General features: G+C 40.8%; 1 protein-coding gene across 1 annotated transcript in view; it reads left to right on the forward strand.

The window, feature by feature from the left end:
- Positions 1-20,297, forward strand: part of DNAH12 (dynein axonemal heavy chain 12) — a 98,556-nt gene that overhangs the window by 39,298 nt on the left and 38,961 nt on the right. Inside the window, 15 exon segments of the mRNA XM_018556271.1 lie at positions 691-831; positions 3,419-3,502; positions 3,591-3,779; positions 4,912-5,031; positions 5,352-5,400; positions 6,755-6,945; positions 9,035-9,186; positions 9,896-10,034; positions 11,469-11,635; positions 11,740-11,995; positions 13,545-13,844; positions 14,660-14,838; positions 15,651-15,843; positions 17,593-17,754; positions 18,929-19,123. Of these exon segments, the coding sequence (XP_018411773.1) occupies positions 691-831; positions 3,419-3,502; positions 3,591-3,779; positions 4,912-5,031; positions 5,352-5,400; positions 6,755-6,945; positions 9,035-9,186; positions 9,896-10,034; positions 11,469-11,635; positions 11,740-11,995; positions 13,545-13,844; positions 14,660-14,838; positions 15,651-15,843; positions 17,593-17,754; positions 18,929-19,123 (2,517 nt within the window).

Raw genomic sequence — 20,297 nt, forward strand, 5'->3', positions numbered from 1 at the left:
AGGCTCTGATGTAAAGGGGGGCTCTAATTTAAAGGAGATTTCTGATGTGAAGATAGAATAGAAACATCTTAGCAGTCCATCATTTTGCATTTCTGCCTGTATTCTTGTTAGGGAGAATTACCATTTCTATTTGTCCTATCAACCATTACCATTGTTACTGAAGCTGAGGGGAAATCTAACATTTTGAGTTGTACCTGAAACAGAAATAAAGAGTAAATCTTCCACCAAGGGCAACTGTCGGTGTTGTATGTACTTTCATGTCCATGTGACCCCATTCCCCTCCTCTATTGTTCTGGTGTCACAGAAAATGAGAGGGAAGATCTTCCCTCTGGAATCACAGACAGTAGTAGAAACCTGAAAAAAGGCCTAATCTCTTCCGACTCTACAAAAAAAAATGATTTATATCGCAGAGTCTCCATTAGAAAAATTCTGCTTCTTTTGTCCTGGTGACTGGAAAATAAAGGAATTCTTTCCATTCAGGACATAGAGAGTAAGAACAACCCAATAGAAATGGTATGCCTTTCCCACTGTATCCAAAATAAAAAAATTGCCAGAGTTCTCAAGGATATTTACTGAAAATATGAACAAAAGACCTAACAGTGTATAAAGATATTTAATACGGCTTTGACATAAATTATGTATTTATTATAAGTCCACACATGCTAATATAAGGCCATTTCTCTTTCACAGTGGACTGATGGCATTGTTGCTAACACATTTCGTGAATTTGCATTATCTGAGACCCCAGAAAGGAAATGGGTAGTGTTTGATGGCCCTATCGATACATTGTGGATAGAAAGTATGAACACCGTTCTTGACGATAATAAAAAGGTAAAGTAAGAGACGAATAATAGCTTTTATTCTGATTTGTTATCTTCTCTTGCCATTAGGATTAGGAAATTTAGACATTTAAATCTAAGTCAACTGAGTTGGTTTTATTGTTATCAATTAATACATCCTATTAAAGAGGACCTGTCACTTCATACTTTGTCGGAATATTGATTTTCCATGGCTTCCCAGGGTATAGGGTTTCAAATCCTGATATACAAAATGCAAATAACAGCTTCATTGAGTGTCAGCTGGTTCACAGGCAATAGAACTGAAAGTAGACTGATTATCTGCAGTTAATGTTCTTGCCTTAAAGGAGAACTATGGGGTCAGTGTTTTTCCCCATAGTTCTCCTTGGGGTAATGGGAGGACACAAACTAGCGTCCTCCCGTCACCCTAAGCTCAGTATACCGCGAGCTACAGCTCGCGGTATTCTGAGACGCCGCACCTGGAGCGGATCCCGACTTAGATGATGGGATCCGCCCAGCTGCATGAGTGACAGCTGGCTCTGCCTATCTAGAGGCAGAGCCAGCTGTACCCGCCCCCTCCCCCGTCCGTTCCGCCAGTCAGCGCTGGCAGATCGGAGCGGGGAGAGGGGAATCCAGCCCCTCCCCCTGTCACGGCAGAGAGCCGTGACAGGATCGAGAGGTGAGGGAACCCGGTATGTTTTCCCTCACCTCCCGATCTACTGAGCTGACCTGTGACAGTCTCATTGTCACAGGTCGGCTTAGAACTATGACGTGAGTGGAAATCACTCATGTCATAGTTCTCCTTTAAAACTAACATGCTGCCAACACACTAAGAAGCTGCATAATGTACTGTGAGCTTTGCAATACATTTGGTGATGTTTACTCTTACTGTGGAGTAAGCCCTCATTCACACTGTAATAGGCCGGCACGTACAGCTCTGTGTTGCATGCAAGGCTGTACCGAGCAGCTCCCGAGAAGGACAGGTGCTGCGTGTGATTACTGTACCAAGCAGCTCCCGGGAAGGACATGTGCTGCGTGTGCTTAGTACGCAGCCCCCGTCCTTCTCTATGGGACTGATGCCTTAAGCTGTTAATTGAAAAGGAAACAGTTAGGGGTCTTTTCATAACCAGTTTGTAGAGCCATTCACCCTACGAATCTTTGTGAACTTTCATTCAATGCAAATAGACATAAAAACAAATGTTCTTGGATTCATTTTCTTTTTAGGTTGATTGTATGTAATGTAATACTGCATTTTGGCCACTAGATAGAGCCGAGAATGCATATTCAGAAAGATTTGTAGGTCAAATGGCTCTGTGGATTAGTTAATACCGTGTTTCCCCGACACTGTCTTATATTTTTTTTCCCCCAAAAAACACACTAGGTCTTATTTTCTGGGGATGTCTTATTTTTTTTCATACAGTACTGGAGAAGGGGAGTGAAAGTCACATAGTGTCACAGTACGGTACCTGGCTGCAGCTGTCTGGAGCTCTCTGCTCTGATGCTGTCCAAGGAGCCACCAATCAGAAGTTCCCTCACCTCAGCTGACCTCACTTCGACCCCACTTGCCATGCCGCGCTATGCCTGCTGGGAAATTTAGTTTTCAGCAGCAGCCGAGGCAGACAGGTGGGTGTGCGGGCAGGCGGGAGCTGCGGCCAGTAAGCTTATTGCGGTCTTGACAAGTTTTATAAGACAAGCTGCACATACACTGAGTGGCCAGATTATTATGACCGCCTGACGTTTGTAGGCTAATTAGCTATAATTTCGCGCTGAAGTTGCTAGAGGGCCAGACCATTATAAATAGGGAAGCAGGTTGTTTACCACAACAGTAGAAGTGATTGTTTTCTGAAGATACGGGTAAACAACGCGATTTAACAGCCTTTGAACGTGGGATGTTGGCGCTCGGAGCCATGGAGCAAGTATCAGCAAAACAGCAGCTGTTGTTAAAGTGTTTAAAGACTGGACTGTCAGCCGAAAATCTGGGTCTGAACGTGCGAATTGTGGCCGTCAGCGACTAGTCAATGTTAGGGCAGAACGGAGAGTGGCAAGACTGGTACACGACAACAGAAGGGCAACAGTGCAGTGTCAGATTCCTCGCATCACCTTTCAACATCTCGTGGAGTCACGAGGCGGCCCAACAAAGTCATCTCGTGGAGTCATCTCGTGGCAACAAAGTACTAATGGGGTGGTCATAATAATCTGGCCACTCAGTGTGTAATTGAATTTTACACTCAGACCCCTTGCACATGTATTGCTGCATCCAAGCAGCCAGCAAGGGGTCTGAGTGTAAAATTCAATTATATGTGCAGCAACCACGAAAATAAGACCTAGCGCTATCTTCAGGGATTTCTGTAATATAAGGCCTACCACTGAACTTGGTCTTATTTTCGGGGTAGGTCATATATTACAGAAATCCCTGAAGATAGCGCTAGGTCTTACTTTCGGGGAAACACGGTAATAGACCTCCCAAAATGTGCAATTAATTTAATGGCTATTATTACCATTGATAAGTATAGCATGTTGTTAGGATATCCATATGTGTCTAAAACCAATTATGTTATAATTCAAAATAAAGGACACACATATGTATATATGCTGGTGTAAATTGTTGTCATTTTCCACAGCTTTGCTTAATGAGTGGTGAGATTATTCAGATGTCAGCACCGATGAGTCTCATCTTTGAAGCAATGGATCTTTCCCAAGCTTCGGTAAGTTTGTCATAGCCTTGTGGGAGTCATCATTTACTTCCGTGATACCCATGAAGATTAAAATAAATTTCTTTTCTCCTATCTGCAGCCAGCCACAGTGAGTCGTTGTGGTATGATCTACCTGGAACCCCAACAGCTAGGCTGGGAACCCCTGGTGAAGTCATGGCTCAACACCCTCCCTGAGGCCTTGAAGACAAAGGAACATTTAGCTCTCTTAGATGACCTGTTCCAGTGGCTTATACGACCAGCTTTACGATTCCTTAGGAAACAGTGCAAGGTGCAATTCTGCTGTTGTATGGAGTTTTTTACTGATTGTGAAATATTTCCATTTTTGCAGCCAAATTTGAAAAACTTTATATTTGTTATATATTCCTATTCACATAATATAACTTTAAAAATATAAATTACTTTTTATCTTTTTACTTGCTCTTTACTTGTATAAAAATCCTATCTAGCTTCTATGTAATGTTAAATAGGGGTTGGGGCGGGGGAGACTGGGGAGTTAGGTTTACCATAAATAACATTGTACTGGAAATGGTCATTTTTTGCCTCAAGAGAATTTGCCCATTTTCTCCAAAATATAATGACCAGCTTATGTTGCCCTTCCACAAATGTCGGCTAGAACTCACCTCATAGTTCTAGCCGGCCTGTGACAATGAAACTGTCACTGGTCGGCTCAGTAGATCGGGAGGTAAGCGAACACATACCGGCCTTCGCTCACCTCTCGATCCTGTCACGGCTCTCTGCCGTGACAGGGGTGGGGCTGGTTTCCCCCCTCCCCGCTCCGATCCGCCAGCGCTGACTGGCGGATCGGACGGGGCGGGTACAGCTGGCTCTGCCTCTAGATAGGCAGAGCCAGCTGTCACTCACGCAGCTGGGCGGATCCAGGCATAATTGTCTGGATCAGCTTCAGCTGCTGCGTCTCAGTATACCGCGAGCAGTAGCTCGCGGTATACTGAGCTTAGTGTGACGGGAGGATGCTAGTTTGTGTCCTCCCGTTACCCCAAGGAGAACTATGGCGAAAAGCCTTAACCCCATAGTTCTCCTTTAAACACTGTTTGCATCATACAGAAGCCTGTCAAATCGTTCTGCTCATTCCTATGAAGCTTCATTTATACTCAGAAGCTCCATAGAAAAGAACAGGAATTTGCAGGGGCCAAAAGAGTAACATTTTGATAAGCGGCTCATCAAACTAGTCAGCGATATATCACTGGATTGAGGAGAGGTGAGAATAAGCTAGGTATATACACAGTAGAATTTTCTATGAACGTACCGTGTATACTTAGCTTAAGACTTGAGGGGGGCTGGGGGTGTGGGACTCCACAATATAAATGCACTTGAAGTTTTCAACTGATATCCTTCCATACCGTTAATCTAATATTTCAAACTTTATTTACTTCCCTGGGCAGGAACTGGTGGGAACCAGCAACAGCAATGTGGTGATATCACTTACCCGGCTCTTTGAGATGCTAATTTTTGATGCAGTGAAGGAAGAACCCACCAATAAGAGCATTCGTATTTGGATCATGGTAAAGTGTGGCCTGGTTGCCCCCCTCCCCGCTCCGATCCGCCAGCGCTGACTGGCGGATCGGACGGGGCGGGTACAGCTGGCTCTGCCTCTAGATAGGCAGAGCCAGCTGTCACTCACGCAGCTGGGCGGATCCAGGCATAATTGTCTGGATCAGCTTCAGCTGCTGCGTCTCAGTATACCGCGAGCAGTAGCTCGCGGTATACTGAGCTTAGTGTGACGGGAGGATGCTAGTTTGTGTCCTCCCGTTACCCCAAGGAGAACTATGGCGAAAAGCCTTAACCCCATAGTTCTCCTTTAAACACTGTTTGCATCATACAGAAGCCTGTCAAATCGTTCTGCTCATTCCTATGAAGCTTCATTTATACTCAGAAGCTCCATAGAAAAGAACAGGAATTTGCAGGGGCCAAAAGAGTAACATTTTGATAAGCGGCTCATCAAACTAGTCAGCGATATATCACTGGATTGAGGAGAGGTGAGAATAAGCTAGGTATATACACAGTAGAATTTTCTATGAACGTACCGTGTATACTTAGCTTAAGACTTGAGGGGGGCTGGGGGTGTGGGACTCCACAATATAAATGCACTTGAAGTTTTCAACTGATATCCTTCCATACCGTTAATCTAATATTTCAAACTTTATTTACTTCCCTGGGCAGGAACTGGTGGGAACCAGCAACAGCAATGTGGTGATATCACTTACCCGGCTCTTTGAGATGCTAATTTTTGATGCAGTGAAGGAAGAACCCACCAATAAGAGCATTCGTATTTGGATCATGGTAAGCAATCATCAACACGTAGGCCACTGATTTTCACTGAATAACAATTATTCTGCCCTCTGCTTGTTACAATACTTTTGATCAGTAACAGAGAACTAAGGCTGACACCTGATTGATCATTTAGTAGCATGGTTAGAGACTCCATATAGCAAAGCCCTTGAAGTAAACAATAATAGCTCATAGATAGTTTAATTGACATTTGTTGAGTTTATAAGATTTTACTCCTATTTTGTATAGCTCTTTATTCTTTACTATGGATATAAAATAATGATTTTGCAAATAAACCTTTAATGCAAGACAGTGGCGTAACCAGAGTTCTGGGCGCCCGGGGCAGAAATTTTTTTCCGCCCCCCCCCCATTATATAAACAACCACTGGAACTGTACCCTGCACCTCCCCCCCACACACACATGTTTTTATTTTAATTTTTATTATTTTTATTATATTTATATTATATATATTTTATTATATTTAAGCTTTTTTGCTGTCTCTGTCCCTGCTGGAAAGATTTCACTTCCTGTCTTGGTGACACCACAGAAAGTGAGGAGACCTCTGCAATAGAGGAAGCGATAAAAACATGGCAAACGTTCTCACTATTCCCCACTCTACTTTAATAAAGTTTTATTATTGTCTGTGCCCCTGATGGGGAGATTATTCTTACTTCCTGCCTTGGTAATGTGGAAATGTGGGAAAATCTCCCCAATAGATGAAAGCAGCAATTAAAATTTTGCAGAGGTTCTAACCCTTCCACACTCCACAAAACACTGGAGTTGGGTTGTAACCTTAAAACTCTAGGAACGAATGGGGTCATTTGCCCTCATCCTCTATTGTCCTGCACAACTTACCAGGCTGACCCTTTCAATGTTATAGGTGGAAATGCTGTTACATCTTCCAGCTCCTTCTGCCTTCCATGGTCTCAGTAATCAATGGATATCTGTCTTCTCCTAGGCTTGCTTTGCTTTCTCCATGGTGTGGTCTATTGGGGGCTGCTGTGATGCCGACAGCCGGAACAAGTTTGACGCTTTTCTCAAGGAGATTACAACAGGAAAAAATGGGCAGAATCCAATTCCAGCATCTATAGGGAAATGGGAATGTCCTTTTGATGATAAAGGCCTGGTATATGATTTCATGTATGAGGTAAAGTATGATTTATGAAACCAAAAAGGATTGATAGGAAGCTAACTGCTGTCAGAACTACATCAGTCATAAATCATCTTTTATTGTTCTAATCATCTTTTATTGTCCTAACCATCCAACAATGTGGAACTTTGATATTTGGTTCCTGCTTGTTACGCTGCACAATTGCTCTTTGCATAATGTTTTTTTTAAATGAAGGTCTGGGTGCTGATCCTTCATTTTATCCCCTCGTTTAATGCTTTGTGAACATATTCCTTTTAATCCATTACATTATTTTACCTCATTGTTTAGTTTGCTTGATTCATCATTAAAGATTTATTTAACGGTTCCCTTTACACAAAGCCAGATTGCCACGTGATACCAATGTGCTGGTGCAATTGTGTAAGTCTCTCATGGAATAAATATTACACAAGTAGGTTACCTCTGAGCATTGAAATCTTAATCCGTCTTGTAAATTTCAGTACATCCTTTACTTCTCTCTGCCTTTAGTGCAGATATAGGGGCAAAGCCCATGGAGAGGCCACCTAAAATGGGATCCACAACGAGGGGAATTTATCGAAACCAGAGTAAACAGAATCTGAAGCAATTGTCCATGGCAACCAATCAGCTTCTATCTTTCATTTTCAGAGCGTAACTGAACAAACTGAAAAGAGAAACTGATTGGTTACTATGGGCAATGAAAGTATCATTTGATAATACAATACAAGCCCCCTTTTAATTCAATATAATACCGATCCTCTTTAGAAATATATGTTAACCCCTTCGTGACTGACGACGTACAGTGTACGTCGCCAGCATCGGGGCTGTTTAAACGGACTCCCGGTGACTTTTGCCGCTGGGACTCTGTTTAAACTTGTAGAGCCGACTGTCGGCTTTAGTGACTCCAAAATGTGTCTTTTTATCTATTTCTCAAAAACACTGCCTGTCTTCAGTATGTGCTTATATGGTACAAAGTTTAAATGTTGATTCAGCATTCTGTACAGTATAAAGACTCAAGACTTTTCTAATAAATTGAACATGATTGAATCTGCCTCAGTGTAGTTCATTCTGTGTTCCCGAAGCGCTTCGAAGGAGAATCCCCCAGCCGTCTAGATAAGAGGTCCTTTCAGGCAACTGCTCCAAATTCTCTCTGCTCCAGTTTTGATAAATGACCCCCATTACATGTCCATCAAAAAGGCATCAAAAAGCAACAGTCATAAGCCCTTAAAGTAAACCTGCCACTCAAATGTGTAGTTCTCATCAAGCTTATGATTACTGGGTCTTGTTATCCCTCACCTCCGGAGCTTTCCTATTGGTCAGCATGGCTACCGGTCATATTAAAAGTCAATGGGGGGCTTTGGAGTTAGGCCAAGTCTGACTTTTACCGAAATAATTGAGATTGTAACTTCATTTTCTTATACTGTGGGGGGAAGTTATCAAAACTGGAGCAGACAGAATCTGGAGCAGTTGCCCATGGCAACCAATCAGCTTCTCTCTTCAGTTTATTCAGTTAAGATTTAAAAATGAAAGACAGACACCAATTGGTTGCGATGCTCCAGATTACTTTCTCTTCTCCAGTTTTGATAAATTCCCTTCTGTATACTTCTGCATTTAAGGATCCTATGATTTGTGACAGGATTTGACCCAACTCTAAATCAAAATTTTTCTTTGAATAGAATGAGTTTGGATTATAAATTCTCTCAGAAAATCTGTCTTTTTCATTTTGGAGATTACATCCCCCATGCCCCTCCTTTTTTTATTCCCATGATACTAGGACAAAAAAAATGCATGAATTAGGGGTAACCGGGACAGGAAGACTCAGATCATAATAAAACCTCACAGATGTTCTGACCTTTTCCCATTCTACTAAAAAAGTGTTTTTGTTGCTGTGTTTGTTCCCATTCAAGAAATTTCCCATCACTTCCTGTCACTGGCACACAAACAGCAATAGCTATACAAAAGAAGTTCTAACACTTCCCTGCTATATGTAAAACTATGAAAACAAGTTTTGTTTGAAATTGGGCTTTAAGTATGGGTACAGATGGATGCTGTGTTCTGTTCTTCAGCTACATCATTTCAGGACCATTTTTAATCTCTCCTTTTTTTGTAGTTGAAAGGCAGGGGTCGCTGGGTTCACTGGAATGAATTTATCAAAAGCACAAGTGTGGGGGACACAAACACCAAAATCCAAGATATCATCGTCCCAACCATGGATACTATCCGATATACCTTCCTCATGGACATGTCTATCAAGTACTCTAAGTAAGTCCCCTGCTTTTCTGTGTGCACAATCCCTGGACAGAAATTACCTGTATTGTGGAAGCTGTGCCCAAAAAATGACAAGCAGAAGGCAAAGAACTAGTCACCAGTATTCCTTTGGGTTCCCTGCAGTTGAACTTTACTCTGTTGCTAATTCTGCACTTTGTCTCTGTGTGGGGTTGTAGTGGCAGGGCATTGCTTCCTCATAGCAGAGATAATCTTTTATAACTAGTGATCTGATGACTGGAATAATGATTAAGAAGCAGTAGGAAAGGTGTAGGAAACACAGATACACAGAATGCCTGGACAGAAGCAGGGAGATCCTTGCACTGCAAGTTCCCAGGTACAGCTTCCTCTCCAGCAAGGGAATATAGTGAACAACACAGCATTGACCTCGCATTCCAAATCTTGTGAGATTATCAGTCAGAGGCAACAGTGCCTTAGATGATCTAATACTGCAGATATGCAACTACAAGTCTGTAGGCCTAGAGTGCGTATCCACAGGAACTACACTGCTATTGTAGGAGGAATGTAGGACAAATTTTAAATCTTTCAGGGTACCAGTTAAGCACAATTAACATTTTAAATGTTCCCTGTAATATACTGTATAGCCAACCCTTTACGTTATTGAGTTCAGGTCCACTGTAATACAAACTGTTATTTAACCAGCAATCTTTGTGCTATTTAACTAATTATTTTCCCTTTCCTTTAGGCCATTGCTGTTTGTAGGACCAACTGGTACGGGTAAATCAGTGTACGTAAAGGACAAGTTAATGAACAATCTGGACAAAGAACAATTCTTTCCATTCTTTATTAATTTTTCTGCTCGGACCAGTGCCAATCAAATACAGGTTCGTATTACTTGGATGGGATCCTTTGCTTTACTTGCACAGTCACCATGTCCCCTGTTGTATTGACTTTTGAAGCAGGAAGAAATCGGGTATAATTATATGCAATTGGAATAAACCTAAGGTTTTTCTTCTTGATGGCTTCATAATATGGCAGTTTCTAACGCCCAACCCCTAAAGAGTGACCTTCTGTGTGTGTGTATTTCTGGTATTTTGTGTTAGAGATTTAGGAAATGCCATCTTGATTGATGACCTGGGGCGCTACATGCTCAAACCAGTGCAGTATAGGGCAGTACAATTTGTTTGTAATTGTAACAACATCAAATTGGTTCCAGGCTAACAGGTTCTTTTGAGATATATACAGAAAGGGTAATCAGTATGTTGTGTTTGATTGTTACATTTTACTCCAGGCAGCTAAAAGATAACACCAATTAATGCAGTTTTGTATTCATTAAAAATAAACGCATGCATTTTTAAATGAAACTAGGATAAGTAAATGAATTTGACTAGGTATCAGCTTCATGCAGTATGACCCAGTCAGGCATGCTAATGTGCACCTATGCTAAAAAGGAACACACTGACAAGGAGAGAGATGATCTGATTAGTTGTGTACTGCTCCTTCTCTGTCCAGTTCCTGGATGGGGCGAGGAGGTGACCAAGCTGTATTGCATAACTGCAGTAAAGAAAGCTCAGGTCACCATATTGGCTGTGTTGTCTGACAGGGCTTTGTATGTTTTAGGACCAGGTAGAAAGAAACAGAAATATTTTGTCAGTAAAATAGCTGACTTATGCGTATTCCAACAGTGTATTTGGCTGTCAGATTGGAGCTCAGCTATAAAGAAAAAGTTTGGGGTCAATTTTATTTTAGTTGCATTATGTTTCTACAGTTATATGTCTTTAGCTGAGCTTTTATATCTGTTTTTATACTATATATGCGTAAAATATTTATTTTAAAAATAAACCTGTATTACATGACAAATAATTCCTAGAGTACTATGGGCTAGCTAAAGACACAACACAAATGAATCAGTGCCAGTTTCCCTGCTTCCATTTGTCTTACTATAACTTCAGTCTGAGCTGTCCCCTATGGAATCAGTCACGGGGATCAATCACTGGTCTAAATCATTCAACTCTGTGTGTAAATTGCAGTTCGAGCTACTGAACCTATAAACAAAGGAATTTTTTTTCAACAGATAAAGGTGAAAAAAAAACCCTAAAGCTTTTCTTGCATGCTAGGTACAAAACTATATTATAAGCAATATTTCAAACTTGCCTGACAAGAAAAGAAGAAAATGTTTTATTGTTTATTCCTGATCATGATGATCAAAGAAAGATAATATTTATAAAACCATTATACTCCCTTTCACTGGTTAGTTTTCAGTATGGCAGACTTTTTAAGCTTCAAAAAATATACTAATAAGCCAAACCTTCTTCCAGAATATTGTCATGGACCGGCTGGATAAAAGACGTAAAGGAGTATATGGACCTCCAGTGGGAAAGAAATGTGTCATATTTGTGGATGACATGAATATGCCAGCCTTAGAAAAATATGGTGCACAGCCACCTATCGAGCTTCTGAGACAGTTCTTCGACCATGGAAACTGGTATCTACAAAATTAGAAATAGATATTATACAGTATTTCCCGTTGTGATTAGGGTTGTTTGTACTTTATACAAATTTTCATGTAAACTATGATTACACCCTTAGGTATGACTTGAAGGACACCTCCAAAATCACTCTGGTTGATGTCCAGCTGATTGCAGCTATGGGACCCCCTGGTGGTGGGAGAAATGCAGTGACACCCCGATTCTTGCGTCATTTCAACATTTGCACTATCAACTCCTTTAGCGATGAGACCATGGTGCGAATCTTCTCAGCAGTTGTGGCATTCTACCTGAAAAATAATGAATTTTCCCCTGAATTCTTTACAGTTGGGAACCAAATTGTGAATGGCACAATGGAGGTAAGAGAAGGCAGCTAATTGGTAGATAAAATAAAGTTTATAAATAGGAACACATTACATGGCAGTGGTGAAGACTCATACAGCCATATTAACCTTCACTCTATAGAATTTTCTGTTGCACATCTCATTTTAGTTATGCCAGCATTGTAATAGACTGCACATTGTATTCACTTGTATGATCATTACAGGGGATGTCAGGACGGGGATGGGGGCAGTACAAAAAATATATATTGGGCTGGTGGCCTTTAGTGAGATACCCCCCCATTCAGGCCCCAATTAGAGCAGGGATCTGCAGCCAATGATACCTGCTATATTTATATTGCTTTCTAATCCCTGTTTAGACCTGTGGTCACAGTTTGACAGAACAAAGTCTTCCAATATCTACGTCTCTTGCAGCTCTGGGATATTGAGCTGCCAAATAGTCAAAGCTGGTAGAATGCAAAACTAAAATGTTTTGTGTTCCATTGTTAAAGGACTTTCATCCTGGCCAACAATCACCGGGGTCCCATACTTTGCATGGTGCACTTTCTTTAGCCCACAGAAAACTGTCTATGCAGTAGAAAGGTCAGTTAGTTGTATTTTCCTCCCTGATCAAAGTTCTCAAAGTTTTCAATCCTTCCCTGACCACATCCAAGCACCCTGAATCATTGTGATCTTTGCTGTACTTCAAACCTTGCTGTTTTCTGTGGCTCCATGCTTGAAATGTGTACCAGAGCTGCACTTGCAACTGAAGTAAGTGTTACCGGGTCTGCCATTTGGATTTTTAGACCCACACATACATACTGTGGGCCAATTTAGACAAGAGTCAAACAGCCTAACAACAAGCAAGGTAGAAGATGCAAACTCCATGTAGATAGAGTTCTGGCTGGGATCGGGGAGCCCACTGCTTCAAGGGATAAGTGCTAACCAATGAGCCACTTTGGTGCCCCCTCTCATCATTGTAATATCTGCAATAAGAGTTTGTATTGTGTGTTGCTCAATGAGGAAATGAGCTGTCATATAAAGTAATTGAAAATGTTGGTTGAGGTAAAAAAAAGTTTCTCAGATAGAGTACAATGTGTTTTTTGATGAATGAGGCTAATTTATAATGCTTATTTCTGCTTCTTAGTATGTCTCCAGTCTGAAATAGCTGATAACGAGGAATATTAAGGGTAGCTATGGGACAGTGCAGACCCTTTCTACTACACACATTTGAAAACTTAGGCTCTTTTAAATGGTTTACAACAAGGATCTGTTCATTTACATTTCAGGGCCTTTCTATTTGGAGGCAATGTAGATGTCCTATATATTGAACTGATAGGTTGGAGGACACTGTAGTCAGCTGCTCATTAGCCTCTCCCCAGCCAAAAATAGCTCATGACATAAATTCACATATAAACATTTAACAACATCAAACATGCTATATATTAGTGTGATAAATAACTGGACCTGTTTTCTGCTGAATTACTAAGTATCAAAAGTAACATGTATTAAATGAATGCTTTATGTTCCAGTGTGGTATTCATTTATTTACTATTCACTTACTTTTTTCTGTGTTTGCTAACCTTAGGTGTACAAAAAAGCCATGGAGAACCTGCTGCCTACGCCAGCCAAATCCCATTACACATTTAATCTTCGGGACTTCTCTCGGGTGGTACAGGGGTGCTTACTTATCAAGAAAGAAGCTGTGGAGAACAAGCGTGTTATGGTGCGCCTCTTCGTCCATGAGGTTCTGCGAGTCTTTTATGACCGCCTAGTGGATGACAAGGACCAGTCCTGGCTCTTCAAACTGTTAAAAGATGTGGTTAAAGAGCATTTCAAGGAAAATTTTGAATCTGTCTTTGAGCATCTGAAACACGGGAATGAGCCTGTAAGTTTTCTTGGCAACAGATAACATGAATGAGATAGAGAGCTGATGGTTACTATTAGGGATGTCCCGATACCAATGCTAGCATCGGAATCGGGCCCGATACAGGGCATTTTGACAAGTACTTGTACTTGTCAAAATGCCCAGATACAAAGCGCCGAAGCTTGCGCTATGTTTTTTGTTTTTTTTTTACTTTACCAATGATTTAACCTATTCATGTTAGCAGGGGATAATTGTAACTCTATTACTGCAGTGTACAGGACATGTGTGCTGTATATATATTATGGTTTAACCTATTCATGTTAGCAGGGCAGAATTGTGAGCGCCTCCCACAAGCTGAGCACCGAGACGCGATGCAGCGATCCGAGACTACAAGAGACACCTCGTGAGGCACAGGGATCAGAGTGAAACTGTGAGTGAGGGAAGCTGGGACGGGGCTAGCTGTAAATCTATTGCTATAGTGTACTGGACGTGTGTAATGTATATGTAGTACATATATACAGCACACACCTCCACTACACTCCAGCAATAGAGTTACAATTCTGCCTTGCTAACATGAATAGGTTAAATCATGATCCATAGTACATAACATGCAGTTGTACTATGGATCATTTAAAGTCACCTGTCCCTTTAAGAAAAAGTATCGGTAATTGGTATCGGCAAGTACATGTGGGGAAGTACTTGTACTTGGTCCTGAAAAAGTGGAATCGGGACATCCCTAGTTACTATAATAAATTTACTATGGGTCCCTGGTGTATAGAATTGTTTAATTGTATATATCATTGTTACTCTAAAAACAGATGATTTTAATGTTGCAGGTCTGTGAGGAAGATATTAGGAATCTTCTGTTTGGTGACTACTTGAACCCTGATCTGGAAGGAGATGAACGCCTGTATTCGGAGATACCAAGTGTGCAGCAGTTTAATGATATAGTGGAGAGATGTCTGGACGAATACAACCAAACTCACAAGACCCGCATGAACCTGGTTATATTCAGGTGTGCCTTCTCATCTAATCTCTCATCACACCCCAGAAACCAGCCTCATCATAATGGAGCAATAGCAATTAGCTGTAAGAATTTGGCCAGGGGCATCTTCTGAGATCTGAAGAAGTGCGTGGGCATCATAATGCTGTGTAGGTTTAGAGTGACTTAAATTGTGTTCCATATGGACCTGCCTTAATATGCTCCCCAACATGGGCAACAGACAAATATGTGGTGCATGCATAGTGAAATATGCTTAGTGACACAATTTCATCAATGTCACAAAATCTCTATATGACACTAACCAGTTCCAAAGCTTAAAAGCAGTCATAACAGTTCTGTTGTAATTGGCTACACACACACCGACTGAAAACATCCAGATTGGGTGACTGTTGTTTTATTAATAAGGTTACCTTTGAGGCTTGTCTACATGGGCATTTGTCTAAACTACTTTCCTTTCCTAAACAAGGCAATGCAAAGCATCTCAGAAGTAAATCAGAGTAGCTCAAAATCAAGCCAAAGCAACATAAAAACATGCTACTTATGGTTTGCTTCTGGGACTGATGCACAATGTACATGATCTCTAAGCCGCCTCATATTTTGACTGGATTGATTAAAGCCTCCAGACTGGGGAGCATGTTTGTTGACCGATAGAAATGGCAAAGGGATGTATTGTAGTGCAGTAATGGCACCACTCCCCATAACATATGGAAATATTATAGTCAAGCAATGGACATCATCTTTCTATATGTACAGCATGGTGTACCGTGTTATATGAATTGCTATCAATGAACAAAATACAATTGTCCTATATATTTCTGTAACAGATATGTACTTAAACACTTATCCCGTATTTGCCGCATATTGAAGCAGCCAGGTGGCAATGCCTTGCTGGTTGGAGTCGGAGGCAGTGGACGGCAATCGCTGACTCGTTTGGCCACATCTATGGCAAAGATGAGCATTTTCCAGCCTGAGATCTCCAAAAGCTATGGCATGAATGAATGGAGGGAAGATCTGAAGGTACATGCACTGGCATAACTGTTCCTCACTTCACTTTATAAGTTTTGCAGTGTGATATAATATTAATAATTGTATTGTTTATGGTAATCCAGTGGTAGATTGGGCCTAAATGCTGTACGAACCCAAACCTATTGCACATGGAAGATGTAAAACAAAAACCCCACTGTTTATAAAGTTTCCATGATTGTAAAAGTTTTGCACATGTGGAAAAAAACCTCTGTTGCTATGAACCAATAGGACGTGTCCTTCCTGTGCTTCATATGTCAGTCATTGTGCTGCAATGGTAAAGTCAGGGAAAAAACAAGAATTTCTGTCTATGATCTCAGAGCACCGTTGGCATAGACATCAAAATATTTAATGTGTTGTGTTAAAACCAAACTGTGGGCTCCCTCCCCGGCGGCATATTCCCACTTTACCAGAGGTTTTATACTTTTATTTATATATTAACCTTTTCCAGGGGTCTTCAGGCTGCACACATGATGTGCAGGGTCCTTTTCCTTTTTCTCCAGCAGTGACTGGTTCTCTGTAATGCAGAGAGCACTGATGATAGATTATACCAATGCCATTCTCTACATTATTACACTGATTACATTGCATTACCCACAGGGGGTGGCTCCATGCACTCACAGTATGTCCTCAGTCTTCTAGGTTGAATGACGCTGGATGTCATGGCGGGGGACCATTTTCTTTAAAAATCCCCCTGGGTTTGGGCTTAAAGATGTTTAGCTCATCCGAATATCAATAGTCCTCCTGTGGTTAGAAACTGGGATATTTTCCCCCATTACTCTCACATATAAAATCACATTTAGCCACATGGGCCAAAAATTCTTTCTCCTGACTCCCTCCCTCACTCTCCTACACAGACCTGGGGTATTATTGATAATCATTAATAAACCACTTGGTCTCTTCCTCACCCAACCATCCCCGATATTTATTTAATAACCCAACATATAAGTGGGTACTATGTATACATGTGTGCTCTCCACTATATTAATGCCCGCATACAATCAGCGGGGTGCTACGTCGGCTGTCCTTTCATTTTTTCTTTAATTCCTCTTTGCAATTGATAAAGAGAGCACTTACCAATAAGACACGGGCCAGTCAATTACATCAGACGCCTTAAATGACAGCGCAGCCGGCATAAACACCTGACTACCCATTTTCAGTTCTACCACACGAACCAGAAAGCTGCCTCCCCTTTTCTTCTCTAACCTCAGGTGCCAGTATGGCTAAACAATTAGTTGTTTGTTTTTTATTTGACAGTTTGAAATGTCCGTGTTGGTCTATACTTGCAAGATTGTATATGTATACCCTTTTCCTTTTCCTGCACTTTCCTTTTATGTACGGTGTAAGCTTTAAAAAATTGAAAAAATAAAGAATTTATAAAAAAAGAAACTGGGATAAAGATATTAAGTGCTTATATATGTTTTTGTGGACACTGAAGTTCTTCGTTACATCTGTTATATTAAAAGGGAACCCCGAATTAGGTTCTATATGAAATAAAAAGCTTGAGAAATTATCATTTTGTTACAAAACCTTTCCACGTCCCTTGTTATATACATCATTGTCATCATTTGCATTGGTTGTTCTAAAATTTTTAGGATTCTAATCTGGGGAGTTTTGTAAGGCCTTATGTTTACAAATAGGAAAGAACAGATGAAAAGGGGTTGTTAAAAAACATAAACCTCGAGACAAAATCATTAAATGCCAACTGTATCCTTTGACTTTCATTCTGTTCCCTCATTCCAGGGTCTGCTGAGGAATGTAGGCGTGAAAGGACAGAAGACCGTGTTTCTTATTACAGACACACAGATTAAAACAGAGGCCTTTCTGGAAGATGTGGACAGTCTGCTCAACACTGGGGAGGTTCCTAACCTTTTTGCTGCAGATGAAAAGCAGGAAATTATGGAGGTGAAACAAAGAAAATGTAGTGCCAAGGGGATGGGGAGGAGATTGTTGGGTCTATTATGGTTTTAGTAATCAGCACCTTTCACACTTAAAAAATACAATGACACACCATAGCCATTGCCTAGAGTGGCAGCACTGCAGGGGCCGGCACACAGCAACCAACCCATCATATTATGAACTGTCAATAACACATCCCTGTGTATAAGGAGGTCCAGACTGCTACCCTGCCATCTAATGCATTGTAGCTTGGTCCTCATTATTGTCTCTGTACAGACGTGGATCTTTGTTAGTGGACAATTATTTTGTCTACGTATTTTAACCATTCTAGGTTGATACATCTATGGCGAAAGTTCTGATAGAACAGGGTTACAGTTTTCCTTACCCTTCTGTTGGTTAGCTCCAGGTGGGTTCACACAATGTGGACAAACTGTCCCTTTTAGCCGTCCCTCACTAGCTTCTCTCCTCTCTACACTAGTTTGTTCAGGTGAGTTTTTAAAATGAAAGAGAGATGCTGATTGGTTGCCTCGGGCAACTGCTTCAGATTTTGTCTGCTCCAGTTTTGATAAATTTCCTCTCAGTGTCTTGAGTGTAAGATATCTCTTCTTGTTAGTGTGATACTAAGGCTAGTTGGTTGAGTGGGGTAGTTGGTTGAGTGGGCTAGTTGGTTGAGTGGGGGGATGACACAATTGGCCTAGGGGAGCAGGGAGTACAAATCTGGCCCTGGTGCTTATATGTGTTTTTTATGTAAAGTCAACAAGAAACTTTCAAAATACCATTTCTCCATGGTGCTAATGTATAAGAAGTGCACAAACACTGCATTATACTTGTCTTTTTATGTTTTTTCCCCCATTAATTTTAGTTGGCCTGCTTAATGCACAGGGCTTGAAAAATTTGGCGGTGTCTCACCAGTCAGTCAAAAATTTCACCAGTGAGCATGACCGGACTATAGCCTTGCAATATATGTTAAACATATAACCTCAAAAAATGTAGCATGCCCTATATTTTAAAAATGCACTAAGCTGCAATGCACGGATGTGAAATCCCACTTGCTAAAGTCCTGTGTTTGACCCTGATAATAATTTTCACTTTTGATGGAACAAACCATTTGTTGTCTGTATACTCAATATATTTAGAATATATTGTTCATATTGCTATTTTGATTCATGCTTTATGACAGGGAGTTCGCCCAGCAGCACAAGCAGGGAATAAAAATGTTGAGCTCAGTCCTCTGGCTTTATTCGCTTTCTTTGTGAACCGCTGCAAGGAAAATCTCCACATTGTAGTTGCCTTCAGCCCCATTGGAGATGCATTTCGCAATCGCCTGCGGCAATTTCCTTCTCTTATCAACTGCTGCACTATTGACTGGTTCCAGGTAGGTACTGAGACTGTATCGTTATGCATGTTGTGTTATGATAATGCGAAAGGGATTCCTACTGGGGTGGATTTGTATCTATCTATCTATCTATCTATCTATCTATCAATCTATCATCTATCTTTTTTTCTATCTATGTTCATATGTCTATCTTTCTATCTGTGTATTTTGCATGCTTGGGCTCAATCTACACTCTTTACCTACACCGAAAGCCTATGACATAGTTTGAAAAGGTTAAAAAAGAGCTCTAGAATCATCCGAGAAATGTAATATGCATTAACATGGCCACAGAGTAAATACCGTATATGCAAATATATTGTAGTAAAAATTTTTTCCACATGATTAGCTTCCCTAAAGCCTTTAATGTGTAAATGAGCTCCCCTGACATACCCAGCAACCACCACAATTAGCTGTTGGCATTGCTTCACACTGAAGATGAAGGAACGGAGCTCTGAAAGTTCTTACAGTCCCAGGATCGCTAGTAAATGGTATTTTCTTATTAGTACTGCAGATCATATACTTGTTATATGCATATATGTATATATTGTTATATCTAGTAACTGAAAGGCAGTTTCATGTCTGTAAGTAACAAGGGATGCCAGGTTTTATTTATTTTTATATGACTCAGATATTTCTACAGTTGCATGCAAAGTACAAAGGGGAGCCATACAGGAGTGCTGCAGGTTTCAATTTTTATGCATCTCATGACATTTAGAGCCAAAAGATGGACCCACAGAACAATTAATACTTTCACCCAATGTTATTTTTTCTGTGATACTGCACTGAAATGTTGATAAGGGGACGGTTTAGATATAATTAGCCCTTACATTAAGTTCATTAAAAAAAAGCCTACTGACCATCTTCCCTTTCCAACAAGTAAACCCAACAATTTTCCTATTCAGGTTCTTTTTATAGTGTACTTCCTATGCTACTTAAGCTTAGATTCCCTGTCCCCTCTATTATGCTTGGCTGTCAGAACCCTTGCTAAAAATCCCTATGTAAATTTCCACTGCCTCACGTGGCAGTCCATGAACTTTGGCCACTCAGGTGCCATGTAACTGGTTTCTGTGGATTTCTGCAGGCTTTTTTTTTTTTTAGTCTGGTACTGTCATTTGCACGCTACTTCTTGTTGTTTTAACTATGTCATTTAATTACCTTGTTCATTTATGAATAA

This window comes from Nanorana parkeri, unplaced genomic scaffold, assembly GCF_000935625.1.
Source record: "Nanorana parkeri isolate BGI_ZX_2015 unplaced genomic scaffold, ASM93562v1 scaffold231, whole genome shotgun sequence".
Classification (NCBI taxonomy): Eukaryota; Metazoa; Chordata; class Amphibia; order Anura; family Dicroglossidae; genus Nanorana; species Nanorana parkeri.